Below are 13,126 nucleotides of genomic sequence, written 5' to 3'. Positions count from 1 at the left end.
TGGTACAACATAAAGTGTCTTAATTTAGGAAACAGAATAGAATTCAAGTCTTGGTTCACTTATTAGCCATGTCAGTTCACCTCTATGAACATGTTCTCTCATTATAACTACAACTTCATAAGACTGCTTTGAGAATAAAGTGATATAATTGAAGTAAAAGAACTCTGGTAACCAGAAAACCATGCCAACAATGCTGTGGTGCTTCCCAGCATGTGGTAAGCCAACGGTACATGATATGTCAAATGAGGTAAATTGAGCAGCATCTTCAAGGAAGGGAAAGCCATTGAAGGTGATTATAATCCTCCTCTGAATCACAATCAGTACAAAATCCAAGTCTCACTGAAGCTGAAAACACAAATTCGCTAAATATACGTCTCTAGAGTACCAAGCCTGAAAATGTAAGATTTGGGGGCCTACAGTTTTCTGGTAAGAGTGAGTTTGAGCCATAGAATTTGGATAACTAGACCAGGACAAGGTAGATAGAGCCTACAGTGAGGATAGAGCAAAGGCAGCAACTAAAGCAAGGCTCAAAGTTAAGCCTCTGATATTCACATACTCAAAGAATGAACAAACTTCAAAAATAACAATTTTATTTGGCAAAATCAGTAAATAAATTGGCAAACTTGACAGATAATCATTTCAATGTAACATTTTACTTAGTAGATAAATATTTGTAGAAAATCTATAAATAAACTCTTTTCTCAAAACTGTAAGTGAAAGGCCAAACACAATAGATTACATATTCTATGATTCCATTTATATGAAATTCTAAGAAAGCAAAACTAATGACACAAAACAAATCATTTGCCAAGGGCCAAGGGTGGGAGGATGGGACTGACTGCAAAAGGACATATCAATTTTGGGGGATGAAGGAAATGTTCTATATCATGATTATGGTGGTAGATATATATGTATGCTTTCAAAACTCATTGAATTCGACACTGATAATTGGAGAATTTTATTATGTGAAAAGTATACCTCAAAAAAAATTTTAAAGCTTATATGTAATAAATCAGCATGCTTTTCAAAGAACCATTTCAGTAAAAATATTTTACTTAGTAAACAAATATTTATTTGTAGAAAATCTGGAAATAATATTAAAAAAATTTTCACAATCATGAGCAGTAGTTACTTTCTTTTAATTTTTATTTTCTAATTTAATTTTTATTTTATATTGGGGTATAGTTGATTTACAATGTTGTATTAGTTTCAGGTGTATAGCAAAGTGGTTCAGTTATATATGTACATATATCCATTCTTTTTCAGATTCTTTTTGCATATAGATTATTACAGAACACTGAGTATAGTCCCCTGTGCTAGAGAGTAGGTCTTTGTTGATTATCTATTTTATATAAAGTAGTGTGTATCTCTTAATCCCAAATTCCTAATTTATCCCTCCCCCCACCTTTCTCCTTTGGTAACCATAAATTTGTTTTTGAAAACAATGAGTCTTTCTGTTTTGTATATAAGTTCATTTGTATCATCTTTTTAGAGTCCACATATAAGTGATATCATTGTCTTTCTCTGTCCAATTTACTTCACTTAGTAAAATCTATAGGTCCATCCATGTTGCTGCAAATGGCATTATCTCATTCTTTTTTATGGCTGAGGAACATTGCACTGTATATATTTACCACATCTTCTTTATCCATTCCTCTGTCAATGGACATTTAGGCTGCTTCCATGTCTTGGCTATTGTAAACAGTGCTGCAATGAACACTGGGGTGCATGTATCTTTTTGAATTATGGTTTTCTCCAGATATATGCCCAGGAGTGGGATTGCTAGATCATATGGTAGTTCTATTAATTTTTTTAGTTTTTTAAGGAAACTTCCACACTGTCCTCCATAGTGGTTGTACCAATTTACATTCCCACCAACAGCATAGGAGGGTTCCCCTTTCTCCACACCCTCTCCAGCATTTATTGTTTGTAGACTTTTTGATGATGGCCATTCTGACCAGTGTGAGGTGATACCTCATTGTAGCTTTTATTTGCGTTTCTCTAATAATTAGCAAAGTTGGGCATCTTTTCATGTTTTTTTGGCCATCTGTATGTCTTCTTTGGAGAAATGTCTATTTAGATCTTCTGCCAATTTTTTGATTGGGTTGTTTTTGTTTTTTTGATATTGACCTGCATGAGCTATTTGTATATTCTGGAGATTAATCCCTTGTCGGTCACTTTGTTTGCAAAGATATTCTCCCTTTCTGTGGGTTGTCTTTTCATTTTGTTTATGATTTCCTTTGCTGTGAAAAGGCTTTTAAGTTTAATTAGGCCCCATTTGTGTATTTTTGTTTTTATTTTCATTACTCTAGGAGGTGGATACAAAAAGATATTTCTATAATTTATGTCAGAGTGTTCCACCTATGTTTTCCTCTAAGAGTTTTATAGTATCTGGTCTTACATTTAGGCCTTTAATCCATTTTTTTTTGTGTATAGTGTTAGAGAATGTTCTAATTTCATTCTTTTACATGTAGCTGTTTTCCCAGCACCAGTTATTGAAGAGACTGTCTTTTCTCCATTGTATATTCTTTCCATCTTCGTCATAGATCAATTGACCATAGATGCATGGGTTTATTTCTAGGCATTCTATCTTGTTCCATTAATCTATATTTCTGTTTTTGTGCCAGCACCATACTGTTTTGATTACTGCAGCTTTGTAGTATAGTTTGAAGTCAGGGAGCCTGGTTCCTCCAGCCCCATTTTTCTTTCTCAGAATTACTTTGGCTATTAGGGGTCTTTTGTGTTTCCATACAAATTCTAAAATTTTTGTTCTAGTTCCATGAAAAATTCCATTGGTAATTTGACAAGGATTGCAATGAATCTGTAGCTGCCTTGGGTAGTATAGCCATTTTGACAATACTGATTTTTCCAATCCAAGAACACATTATATCTTTCCATCTGTTTGTATCATATTCCATTTCTTTCATCAGCATCTTATAGTTTTCAGAGTACAGGCCTTTTGTCTCCTAGGTATTTTATTATTTTGATGCAATGGCAAATGGGATTGTTTCCTTAATTTCTCTTTCCAATCTTTCATTGTTAGTGTATAGAGATGCAACAGATTTCTGTGTATTAATTTTGTATCCTGCAACCTTACCAAATTCATTGAGGAACTCTAGTAGTTTTCTGGTAGCATCTTTAGGATTTTCTGTAAACAGTGACAGTTTCACTTCTTTTCCAATTTGGATTTCTTTGGTTTTGGGGTTTTTTTTTCTTCTCTGATTGCCATGGCTAGGACTTCCAAAACTATGTTGAATACAAGTGGTGACAGTGAACATCCTTGTCTTGTTCCTGATCTTAGAGGAAATTCTGTCAGCCTGATCTCACTGATCTTAGAGGAAATGCGGCCAGCTTATCACCACTAAGGATGATGTTAGCTGTGGGTTTGTCATATATGGCCTGTATTATGTTGAGGTAGGTTCCCTCTATGCCCATTTTCTGGAGAGTTTTTATCATAAATGGGTGTTGAATTTTGTTGAAAGCTTTTTCTGCATCTATTGTGAGATGATCACATGGTTTTTATTCTGCAGTTTGTTGATGTGGTGTACCACACTAATTGATTTGAGGATATTGAAAAATCCTTGCATCCCTAGGATAAATCCCACTTGACCATGGTGTATGAACCCTTTAACGTATTGTTGGATTAGGTTTGCCAGTATTTTGTTGAGGATTTTTGTATTTATGTTCATCAATGATATTGACCTGTAATTTTCTCTTTTTTTGTAGTATCTTTGTCTTGTTTTGGTATCAGGGCGATGGTGGCCTCACAGAATGAGTTTGGGAGTTTTCCTGCCTCTGTAATTTTTTGGAATAGTTTCAGAAGGATAAGTGTTAACTCTTTTCTAAGTGTCTGACAGAATTCACCTGTGATAGATAGAATTCATCTGGTCCTGCACTTTTGTTTGTCGGAAGTTTTTTAATCACAGTTTCAATTTCAGTACTTGTGATTGGTCTGTTCATATTGGTCTGTGATTGGTCTGTTCTTCATGGTTTAGTCTTGAAAGATTGTACCTTTCTAAGAATTTGGGCATTTCTTCCAGGTTGTCCATTTCATTGGCATATAGTTGCTTGTAGTAGTCTCTTATGATTCCTTTGTATTTCTGTGGTGTCAGTTGTAACTTCTCCTTTTTCACTTCTAATTTTATTGATTTGAGCCCTTTCCCTTTTTTCTTGATGAATCTAAAGGTTTATCAATTTTGTTTATCCTTTCAAAGAACAAGATTTTAGTTTCACTTATCTTTTCTATTGTTTTGTTCATCTCTATTTATTTCTGCTCTGATCTTTATGATTTCTTTCCTTCTACTAACTTTGTTTTTGTTTGTTCTTTTCTCTCTAGTTGCTTTAGGTGTAAGGTTATGTTGTTTAGTTGAGATTTTTCGTTTCCTGAGGTAAGATTGTATTGGCATAAACTTCCCTCTTAGAATTGCTTTTGCTGTATCCCAAAGGTTTTGTATTGTCATGTTTTTGTTTTCATTTGTCTCTAAGTATTTTTTTATTTCCTCTTTCTTAGGTGATCCATTGGTTGTTTAGTAACATTGTTCAATCTCCACATGTTTGTGGGGTTTTTTTCCCCAAATATTTACTTATTTATTTATTTATTTTTGGCTCTGTTGGGTCTTCATTGCTTCATGCAGGCTTTCTCTAGTTGCAGTGAGCAGGGGCTACTCTTCTTTGCAGTGCACAGGCTTCTCATTGTGGTGGCTTCTCTTGTTGCAGAGCACTGGCTCTAGGTGATCGGGCTTCAGTAGTTGTGGCACACAGACTCAGTAGTTGTGGCTCATGGGCTCTAGAATGCAGGCTTAGTAGTTATGGCACATGGGCTTAGTTGCTCCACAGCATGTGGGATCTTCCCGGACCAGGGCTTGAACCCATGTCCTCTGCATTGGCAGGCAGATTCTTAACCACTGCACCACCAGGGAAGTCCCATGTTTGTGTTTTCTACAGTTTTTTCCTTGTAGTTGATTTCTAATCTCATAGCAGTGTGGTTGGAAAGGATGCTTGATATGATTTCAATTTTCTTAAATTTACCAAGGTTTGCTTTGTGGCCCAGCATGTGATCTATCCTGGAGAATGTTCCATGTGCACTTGAGAAGAATGTGTATCCTGCTGCTTTTGGATGGAATGTTCTATAAATATCAATTAAGTCCAAGCAGTGTTTACTTTCTGACATTATTAAGAATTTATTTTTCTTCTAGAAAAACAAGCAAAACTAAAAAGTAATTGAAAAGTGACCCTGAATGAAATTTAAAACCCTCCAAAAAATGTTTCATGAACTCAATACAATGATGCAGTACTTAGCAGGTCTTTGAATACATTTTCCAGAATGTAGCAGTATACTAGATGTTCTAAATTCAGGTTGTACAGGGGTCAGGAAGACAATATAAGTGAGTGGCATGGGACAAGGGTTACTGTGGTAAACTGGAGAGTACATGGCCCTTCCCAAATAAGCTGCCACCACTGGGTCCCACAGACTGATGCCAGGAAAGAACACAGGCTGCAGTGTAGCCAGAGTTTCTGACGTTTAAAGAAAGGCAGAAATATGGACTTATTATGTGAAATTTCCTGATTTTTTAGAATGATGGCTCCAATTTTTTTTACAACACCATATGGGCCAAACAAAACACACCCATATATAGAATTGTGATTTCAGGTCCATAGTGCATGCTTTCTGAACTTTTTCAGTAACAAAGTCTTGCCATCGTTCTAACTGCTTACCTCTTTATTTGTAGAGCCCAGAATAATGTGAAATACTAGTGCAACTGAAGTAAAATTCATCTCAAAATTATATGACAGCTAGTCACTTCTAATCATTTTGCTGAAAAACCAAGTCCTGTTTACATCTCTAAGCATACTGGTTGGTAATAAAAGGAAAACTCTATTAGAATGAACAGAGAAGGAGTGAGGAAAAACTGAAGAAAAACACAATTTTAAGAACATAGTCAACTTTTAGACTCCAGGGCAACAAAATAATCCACATGTTGAAATTTGAGAACTTCATTGCCCCAACTAGTCCAACCTGGCTGTAAATTTCGAGCAAACAATTCCAAACATTCCCCCTCTGGCTTGATATAGTCTTTTAGAACCTCTGTCCAGAAAAAAAAAGAGAAAATAACACGAAAATTATTATTAAGGAAGGAATCAATTTCCTTTAGCAGTAAAGAGTAGAAAAGCAGGGATGTTTCCTTAAAAAAAAAAAAAGGCAAGTTAATTTCAAGGATTTCATCACAGGCTTTACTATTTATAGTTAGAAAGTCATTTGAAATAAACACCCTTGAGATTGGGAACAATACCATCAGCACTTTCAACAGTCCTGATTTATCAGTTTTCATTTGTAGATTTTAACACCCACATCGGTAACTTTTCAGTCTTCCAATAATGCTGACATAGCTCCTGAGTACTAACTTAATTTATTTTTTAATAAATGTAATCCATGCATGAAAAAAAGTCTATAGGAACAATACAAAGACAACTCACTTTAAAAACTAAGATAAAACATAAGTCTCTGCAAAAACATACTTTAGTGTAAGAGTTGGAAACACAGAGAAATATTCAGAACATATATCTAACAAATAACTCTACCTCCTCAGCTATAACTTGGTAGTACTGAGAACACTCCTTCACTTCCAAATTACAGATCTTTCTTTACCTAAAATTTCACCATATTATTTCCACAGTTAAGTATTCCTTATTCAATGTATTCATAACTACTGAAAATTATATTTTGTTAGGAAAATGGCATCTCATCTATACCTTGGCTAAACAGCTGTGATCTACACTAACAGAAAAAAAGAGAATACCGTAGAAGCTTTTTTTTAAGCACATGCTCATTTGAATAACAAATATTTAAATCAATTTAACCTTGATCACGTTGCTGGTTAGCTATATTTTTTTGATATATGTATATTCTACGACAGGAACCGAGTATGAAAATAACAATTCAGGGATGAAAAGTCACTGGAACTGGCAAAATATAGTTCTTAATTGCTATATAAGATTGAGCTTGGGAGAAACCCATCAAATTCCCTTTAGCAATGATAAGGATTCCTTAGAAATACTTGATATAAGTTAGATGTGAAAGATAATATATTAAAAAATGTATATTTCATGTTCTTCAGATGATCTCACAGTAAAATAATTGTTCATCTGTCTGAAAGCACTGGTCCTGATTATCAAAAATCAAAGAATTTAAAGTATTCATTGTCTATAACTCACCAAACTCAAATCTGGGCTTTGATAGCTTCTAGGTGATGCTTACATGAGACTTCTAGTCCTTTCATAAGTATATAATTAAATGCTATTAAACTTGAGTGAGAAAAATTTCCCCAGAGTCTTAGAACAATAAACTTTTATATCACTTTTCCATTTTTGCCCCATGAATTCAATGCCTTACTGGCCTCAATTCACTTTTAATGTCGTCTAAGGTTATACTGAAGGCAAGGTTTTGTTTTCTTGTTTCTGCTTGTTCAGTTCTTTGGTACAAAGATGTTAGCAACTCTATTTTGGAATTTTAAACTGGAGTCTAAACTGGAATCAGCCAGTCAATAATGTTTACTATTTCTGAGGGACTTCCCTGGTGGTCCAGTGGGTAAGACTCTGTGCTCCCAATGCAGGGAGACCAGGTTTGATCCCTGGTCGGGGAACAAGATCCTGCATGCATGCCGCAACTAAGAAGCCTGCATGCCACAACTAAGACCTGGCACAGCCTAGATAAATAAATAAATAAAATTTTTTTTTAATGTTTACTATTTCTGAGCACCCATTATAAGTGCTATGGGACTTAACAAAAGAAATAGATATCCATGTCTTCTAAGAGTTCACTAGCTAATAGAAAAAGATGGCCAGGTACTTGGAGTGGAAAAATACATGAAACCTAAACCCATTTATCACCTTCTACTTTATCAATGGAACACATTTCTGCATGGCTTTTTTCCTTTCTAGCTGAGAAACACAGAAAATCAAGGAGTAATGTTTTTGTACTGTTAACCACATATGTTTAATTTCAAAACAAAGCAAAAGAAATAGAGGGAAATTAATGGGAATATTTTATTCTTACTAATTTTAAATATCAATTTAAAAGAAAATGCGAGATCTTAAAAGTTCTCATCACAGGAAAAAAATTTTGTAACCATGTATAGGCTTATTGTGATCAGTGAATATGTATATATATCTTGAATCACTATGTTGTACACCTAAAACTAATACAATGTTATATGTCAATTATCTCAATTTTAAAAAAGCAAATTCAAATGTATAAATTTAAATGTGAGTATGCCAATATATATAAATAATTACATAACATCTGGCATTAGTAAAACATACTTGTAACCAATGGAGAAGAAGTAATTCATACATAGCCCGTCATTCCCCTTCTGCTTGGGAGCAAAGGGCATGGCTGGGGGAAAAGCGGCTCAAATGTCAGTGCATAAAATCTCATCAAACTATATTTAACTGTTCAGATACAAATTGTTGCGAGTAAAGTAGTAAAAAGGAGTAGAAATTCCTCTAAGGTACAATATGAAAAACAAAATTTTCATTCAAATACTTTTATTTCATGATTTTCCTACCTTAAATCTTTAAACTTAAAATATTATACATTTATGTTAGGTTATAAGCCATAGCTATTGTTGGCTTATGTTTCAGTCTATAGGAAGAAATTTCAAAACTTAAAAAGAGTAAATGTCTCATTTTGAAACAGAATATGCTTCCAATTTGGTGTTTTTTACATTTTGCAGTAGAAATAACAAATTAAAACTTGTTAAAAGAAAAAAATTGGTGTTTCTAGAAGCAAAAGAGAGAACATTTCATTTTGTGAATTGGCATAAAGCAGTTTAAGAACATTTACATGTAAAAGTTCTAAGCATTATATAGAGAACATGTATTATGCCAAATCCTAGGGTTATGATTCAGAGTAAAATACTATTTTATTTATTTTTATTTATTTTTAACATCTTTATTGGAGTATAATTGCTTTACAATGTTGTGTTAGTTTCTGCTGTATCACAAAGTGAATTAGCTACATATATACATATATCCCAATATCCCCTCCCTCTTGCACCTCCCTCCCACTCTCCCTATCCCACCCCTCTAGGTGGACACAAAGCACTGAGCTGATCTCTCTGTGCTATGCAGCTGCTTCCCACTAGCTATCTATTTTACATTTGGTAGTGTATATATGTCCATGCCACTCTCTCACTTCAGAGTAAAATATACTGCAGAAATCTGTAAGTTGCTTTCTGATGGCTTTGTGTGGCTCTGTATCCAAAATACAGGCACTTGCTATCCAGTAACATGAACTCAAAAATAAAGGATTATAAATACTTCTTGTCTACCAGTACTTAACCAAAACATAAGAATAACATATATTGAGTCACACAAGATTTTCCCCCCCAAAATCTAACTTTTCTTTTTAAATATTCTCAATGCTAAAAATGTGTTTGTGCTGCGCTCTACTGGGAACACAGCAGAACTGCACTTCATAACTACAGGCCGTAATATGTACTAATTTTTATTAGTATTAATAAAAGACTAATTTTACTCACTATTTTATAAAACCTTATATTTTGTTTCTTTTTTGTTTGTTTGTTTTGCGGTACGCGGGCCTCTCTGTTGTGGCCTCTCCCGTTGCAGAGCACAGGCTCCGGACGCGCAGGCTCAGGGGCCATGGCTCATGGGCCCAGCCGCTCCGCGGCATGTGGGATCCTCCCGGACCGGGGCACGAACCCGTTTCCCCTGCATCGGCAGGCGGACTCTCAACCACTGCGCCACCAGGGAAGCCCTAAAACCTTATATCTTAAGACTACTCTTTAAACATAATCTATGTAAAATGAATTAAGAAATAGTTTAACTATCATTTGGGAATGAAAGGTTTTTTGGGTCTGGCGCCTGGATTTTTAAAAGTAAAAAAATAAGCCCTAAGACAAACCCTAAATTAAGCTTTGGTACTCACCAAATGATAAAGAAAATTCAAATGAGAAGAATACAAATTAGATTTCCTCCAATGAGCATAACTGGTGGCAAACATAATTTTTTTCTCAAAGAACAGTACAGCTACACTTGTCATTTAAGTCAAATGTTTACCGCATTAAAGAATCTATAACAGTCCAAAGTTTACAGGCAATTATTCACTAAGAATCCCTCTAAGTCAAAGAATGGATCAACAGGTAGACATCTGAACATTTCTCAAATGAATTAACACTAAAGACTCTCAGTATAAGCAATTTAAGATAATAGAAATCTTAAATGCTACCAATAAGCATTCTCTTGGGAATTTGAATTCACCTTTCTATGTATCCTAGCTCATGAATTATCCCATATTCTGCAAAATCAGGTGATAAGCTGATAGCCTATAGTCTTCCTGAGTGGCAGCTTGAAAGTTTTGGTTTATTTAAGCCAGGACCACCAAATTAATAAAATATATACTTCTAAAGAAAAAATTTTAACAGTAAACTTTGAATGTCAAATTCAGTATCTCTCATATTCCTATTACATTCCTATTTTTTTATTCTTTCACTTGAAAAATTTAGCATTTACTGATCTTCTACTATATGCTACAGAATTTCAAATATAAACAATCCTCACAACTCTGAAAGATTAAATATCATTATTCCCCCTTCCAATGTCGACTTTCAGGTGGAAAATTATTAGAGTAACTTGCTCAAGTAGCAGAACCAGGATTCAAACTCATGTTAGTCAATCTGAAAAGCTAAAGCTTTCCACTATTCCTTGCTGCTTAGTTTCATTAAATGATGGACATTATACTAAAGCATTAAGACTAGTAAGAATTGCAGGCTGCAGCAATTACCTTTCCAATGGTTCAGAAAAGCAACACCAACTCAACATAAAACTGAGAGTGTCTACCAACTATCAAGGGAATTCTTTTTTTTTTTTTTTTTTTGCAGCCCTGTCTGGCTTACCGTTAGCCAAAGGATTCCATCCTCAGAAACATCCCTTTGCCAACTGATGCTTCTTGATACTTGACCATCTCTCTGACTGCTTTCTGCGCTCTTGGCTTTAGAGCCAGCAAGGGATAGAACCCTGAGACTACAATAAAGCACCTAGCAGAACTAGTCCTCACATGCACCATCAGTCTTCATTCTGCTGAGGGCAGTGATGGGATAACAACCCAGTTAGTAAGGGGAACCTAAAAAATGGCGAAGAGGAAAGGCTGAGGTAATGTAGGACTAATCTGCATGGGTGCACTGGGTGGTCACGCGGCTCCGTCTCCACTTCAACAGTGTTTTAACATAACAGACCCTTTTTCCAACCACCAGACTCTTTTCCAGTTGCGACCTCTGGGACCAAGCAACACCACTTTTGCGGTCAGCTCCTTAGTGCCACCCACGATGACCTCCCAGATTCGTGAGAATTATTCCACCCAAGTGGAGGGTGCGGTCACCCGCCTGGTGGACCTGCATCCGCGGGCCTGCTACACCTACCTCTCTCTGGGCTTCTGCTCCGAGCGCCACAATGCGGCTCTGGAGGGCCAGGGCCCTGCCTCCTTCAGCGGGTTGGCCCAGCACCTCTCCAAGATGCAAAACCAGTGTGGCAGCAGCGCCCTCTTCCGGGACATGCCGAAGCCGCCCCAAGATGAGCGGGGCAAAGCCCTGGACGCCACAGAAGCTGCCATGGGCTCGGAGAAGAACCTGAAACAGGCCCTTTTGGGTTTGCATGCCCTGGGTTCTTCCCACACAGACCATCTCTGTGCCTTCCTGGGGAGCCACCTCCTGGATAAGGAGGTGAGACTCAAGAAGATGGATGACCACCTGACCAACCTCTGCAGGCTGGCCGGCCCCCAGCCAGGGCTAGGCGAGTACTTAGGACCAGTAGTAGCCTTCGAGCCCAGAGGCCCTTGAGGGCCCGATTCCACCTCCTGGTCTCAGGGCCTCTGCCTGAGCCTCTCCCTGCTGCCACTAGGCAGCTATGTAACTGCCTGGAGCCCTCTCCCAAGCTACGGACCAACTGGAAACAATAAAGCTTGCTGTAGCAAAAAAAAACCTATTCTCTATTCCATAAATTCTGCTATATGATTTTAGAATATTAATTAAAATAACATATATCTGATTTAATTTCCAAATTTCTAGACTATTCAAATACTATCAATACATTCAACCCTTTTGTCAATTTCACATAAGTCATAACTATTTTATAAAAACATACCAGCAAGAGGTGGCTTATGTGAGTGAAGCGTACAGGGCACACTGACAATTAACTTGTGATCTGGAATGGGGAGCTCTTTTACATCTGCATTCCTATTAAAACAGAACAAAAACGTAAATTATATTTTAGAGGACAATTTTTTACATATAAGCCACAGTTGCCTTGATTTTTTTTCAACTTTCCAATAGTATCTGAATTTATAATAAATTTAAGAATAGAAATAATGGAAATCAACAACATAAGTATTAAGAAATTTCAGATAGTTTCGTTTTCTACAATAATGACTCTTACATATTAGATAAAGCAAAAGATAATATAAAATTTCATGTGCCGTACCATTCACACTTATCTCGGCCATTTTCAGATTTTCAAAAATGTAAAAATTAACAAAAACTAATGATCACTGTATTAATAACTTTTAAAAGCCTTAAAATCAATACATTTATACAATTTTGAAAAATCACCTTTCCTACCTTAATGGTAAAGCAGCTTTTTCTCGAACTCTTCCCAGTATAAGACCTTCGTAAGGCTTTTTGTGTGGAGAATCTAATGGGAACACAAACTCTCCTGAACTGGTGATCTGATAAAAAGGAGTCAAAAACAAAAACAACCCATACATCTGTAAATATCCAGGAAAAGGATTGGGTTTTTTTTCTACCACTATACAATTTTCACCAAAGAAAAGGAAGTATTAAACCTCAAGGCTACCGCAGTCCAATAAAAATATAATGTGGGCCACAAGTTTAAGCCACACATGTAATTTAGATTTTCTAGTACCAACATTTAAAAAAGCAAAAAGAATGAGGCAAAATTAATTTTAATTGTATTTTAAGTTTTAAATAATTTTTAATTATTTTTAATTTAACCTAACATATCTAAAATATTACCATTTCAATATGTAATCAATTCAAAAAATTATTGAGGTATGTTATATTCTTTCTTTCATACTAAGTCTTTTAAATCCAAAACA

At 35.7% G+C, this 13,126-nt stretch overlaps 1 protein-coding gene across 3 annotated transcripts in view; it reads right to left on the bottom strand.

Annotated features, from left to right (window-relative positions):
• Window positions 1-529: 529 nt before the first annotated feature.
• The window catches only part of METTL4 (methyltransferase 4, N6-adenosine), a 32,959-nt gene continuing 20,362 nt past the window's right edge, over window positions 530-13,126 (bottom strand). For 2 of the 3 annotated variants that reach the window (XM_060028747.1, XM_060028749.1), the window contains exons 7-9: window positions 12,630-12,736; window positions 12,157-12,248; window positions 530-6,085 (exon numbers count right to left, since the gene is read on the bottom strand). In XM_060028747.1, coding sequence (XP_059884730.1) covers window positions 5,940-6,085; window positions 12,157-12,248; window positions 12,630-12,736 — 345 coding nt within the window. In that variant the 3' untranslated portion in view covers window positions 530-5,939. The remainder of the gene's footprint in view (window positions 6,086-12,156; window positions 12,249-12,629; window positions 12,737-13,126) is intronic. The other variant, XM_060028748.1, reaches the window with a different exon arrangement.

Source organism: Delphinus delphis, chromosome 13 (genome assembly GCF_949987515.2).
Source record: "Delphinus delphis chromosome 13, mDelDel1.2, whole genome shotgun sequence".
NCBI lineage: Eukaryota > Metazoa > Chordata > Mammalia > Artiodactyla > Delphinidae > Delphinus > Delphinus delphis.
This window is presented reverse-complemented; position numbering and strand designations above follow the sequence as displayed.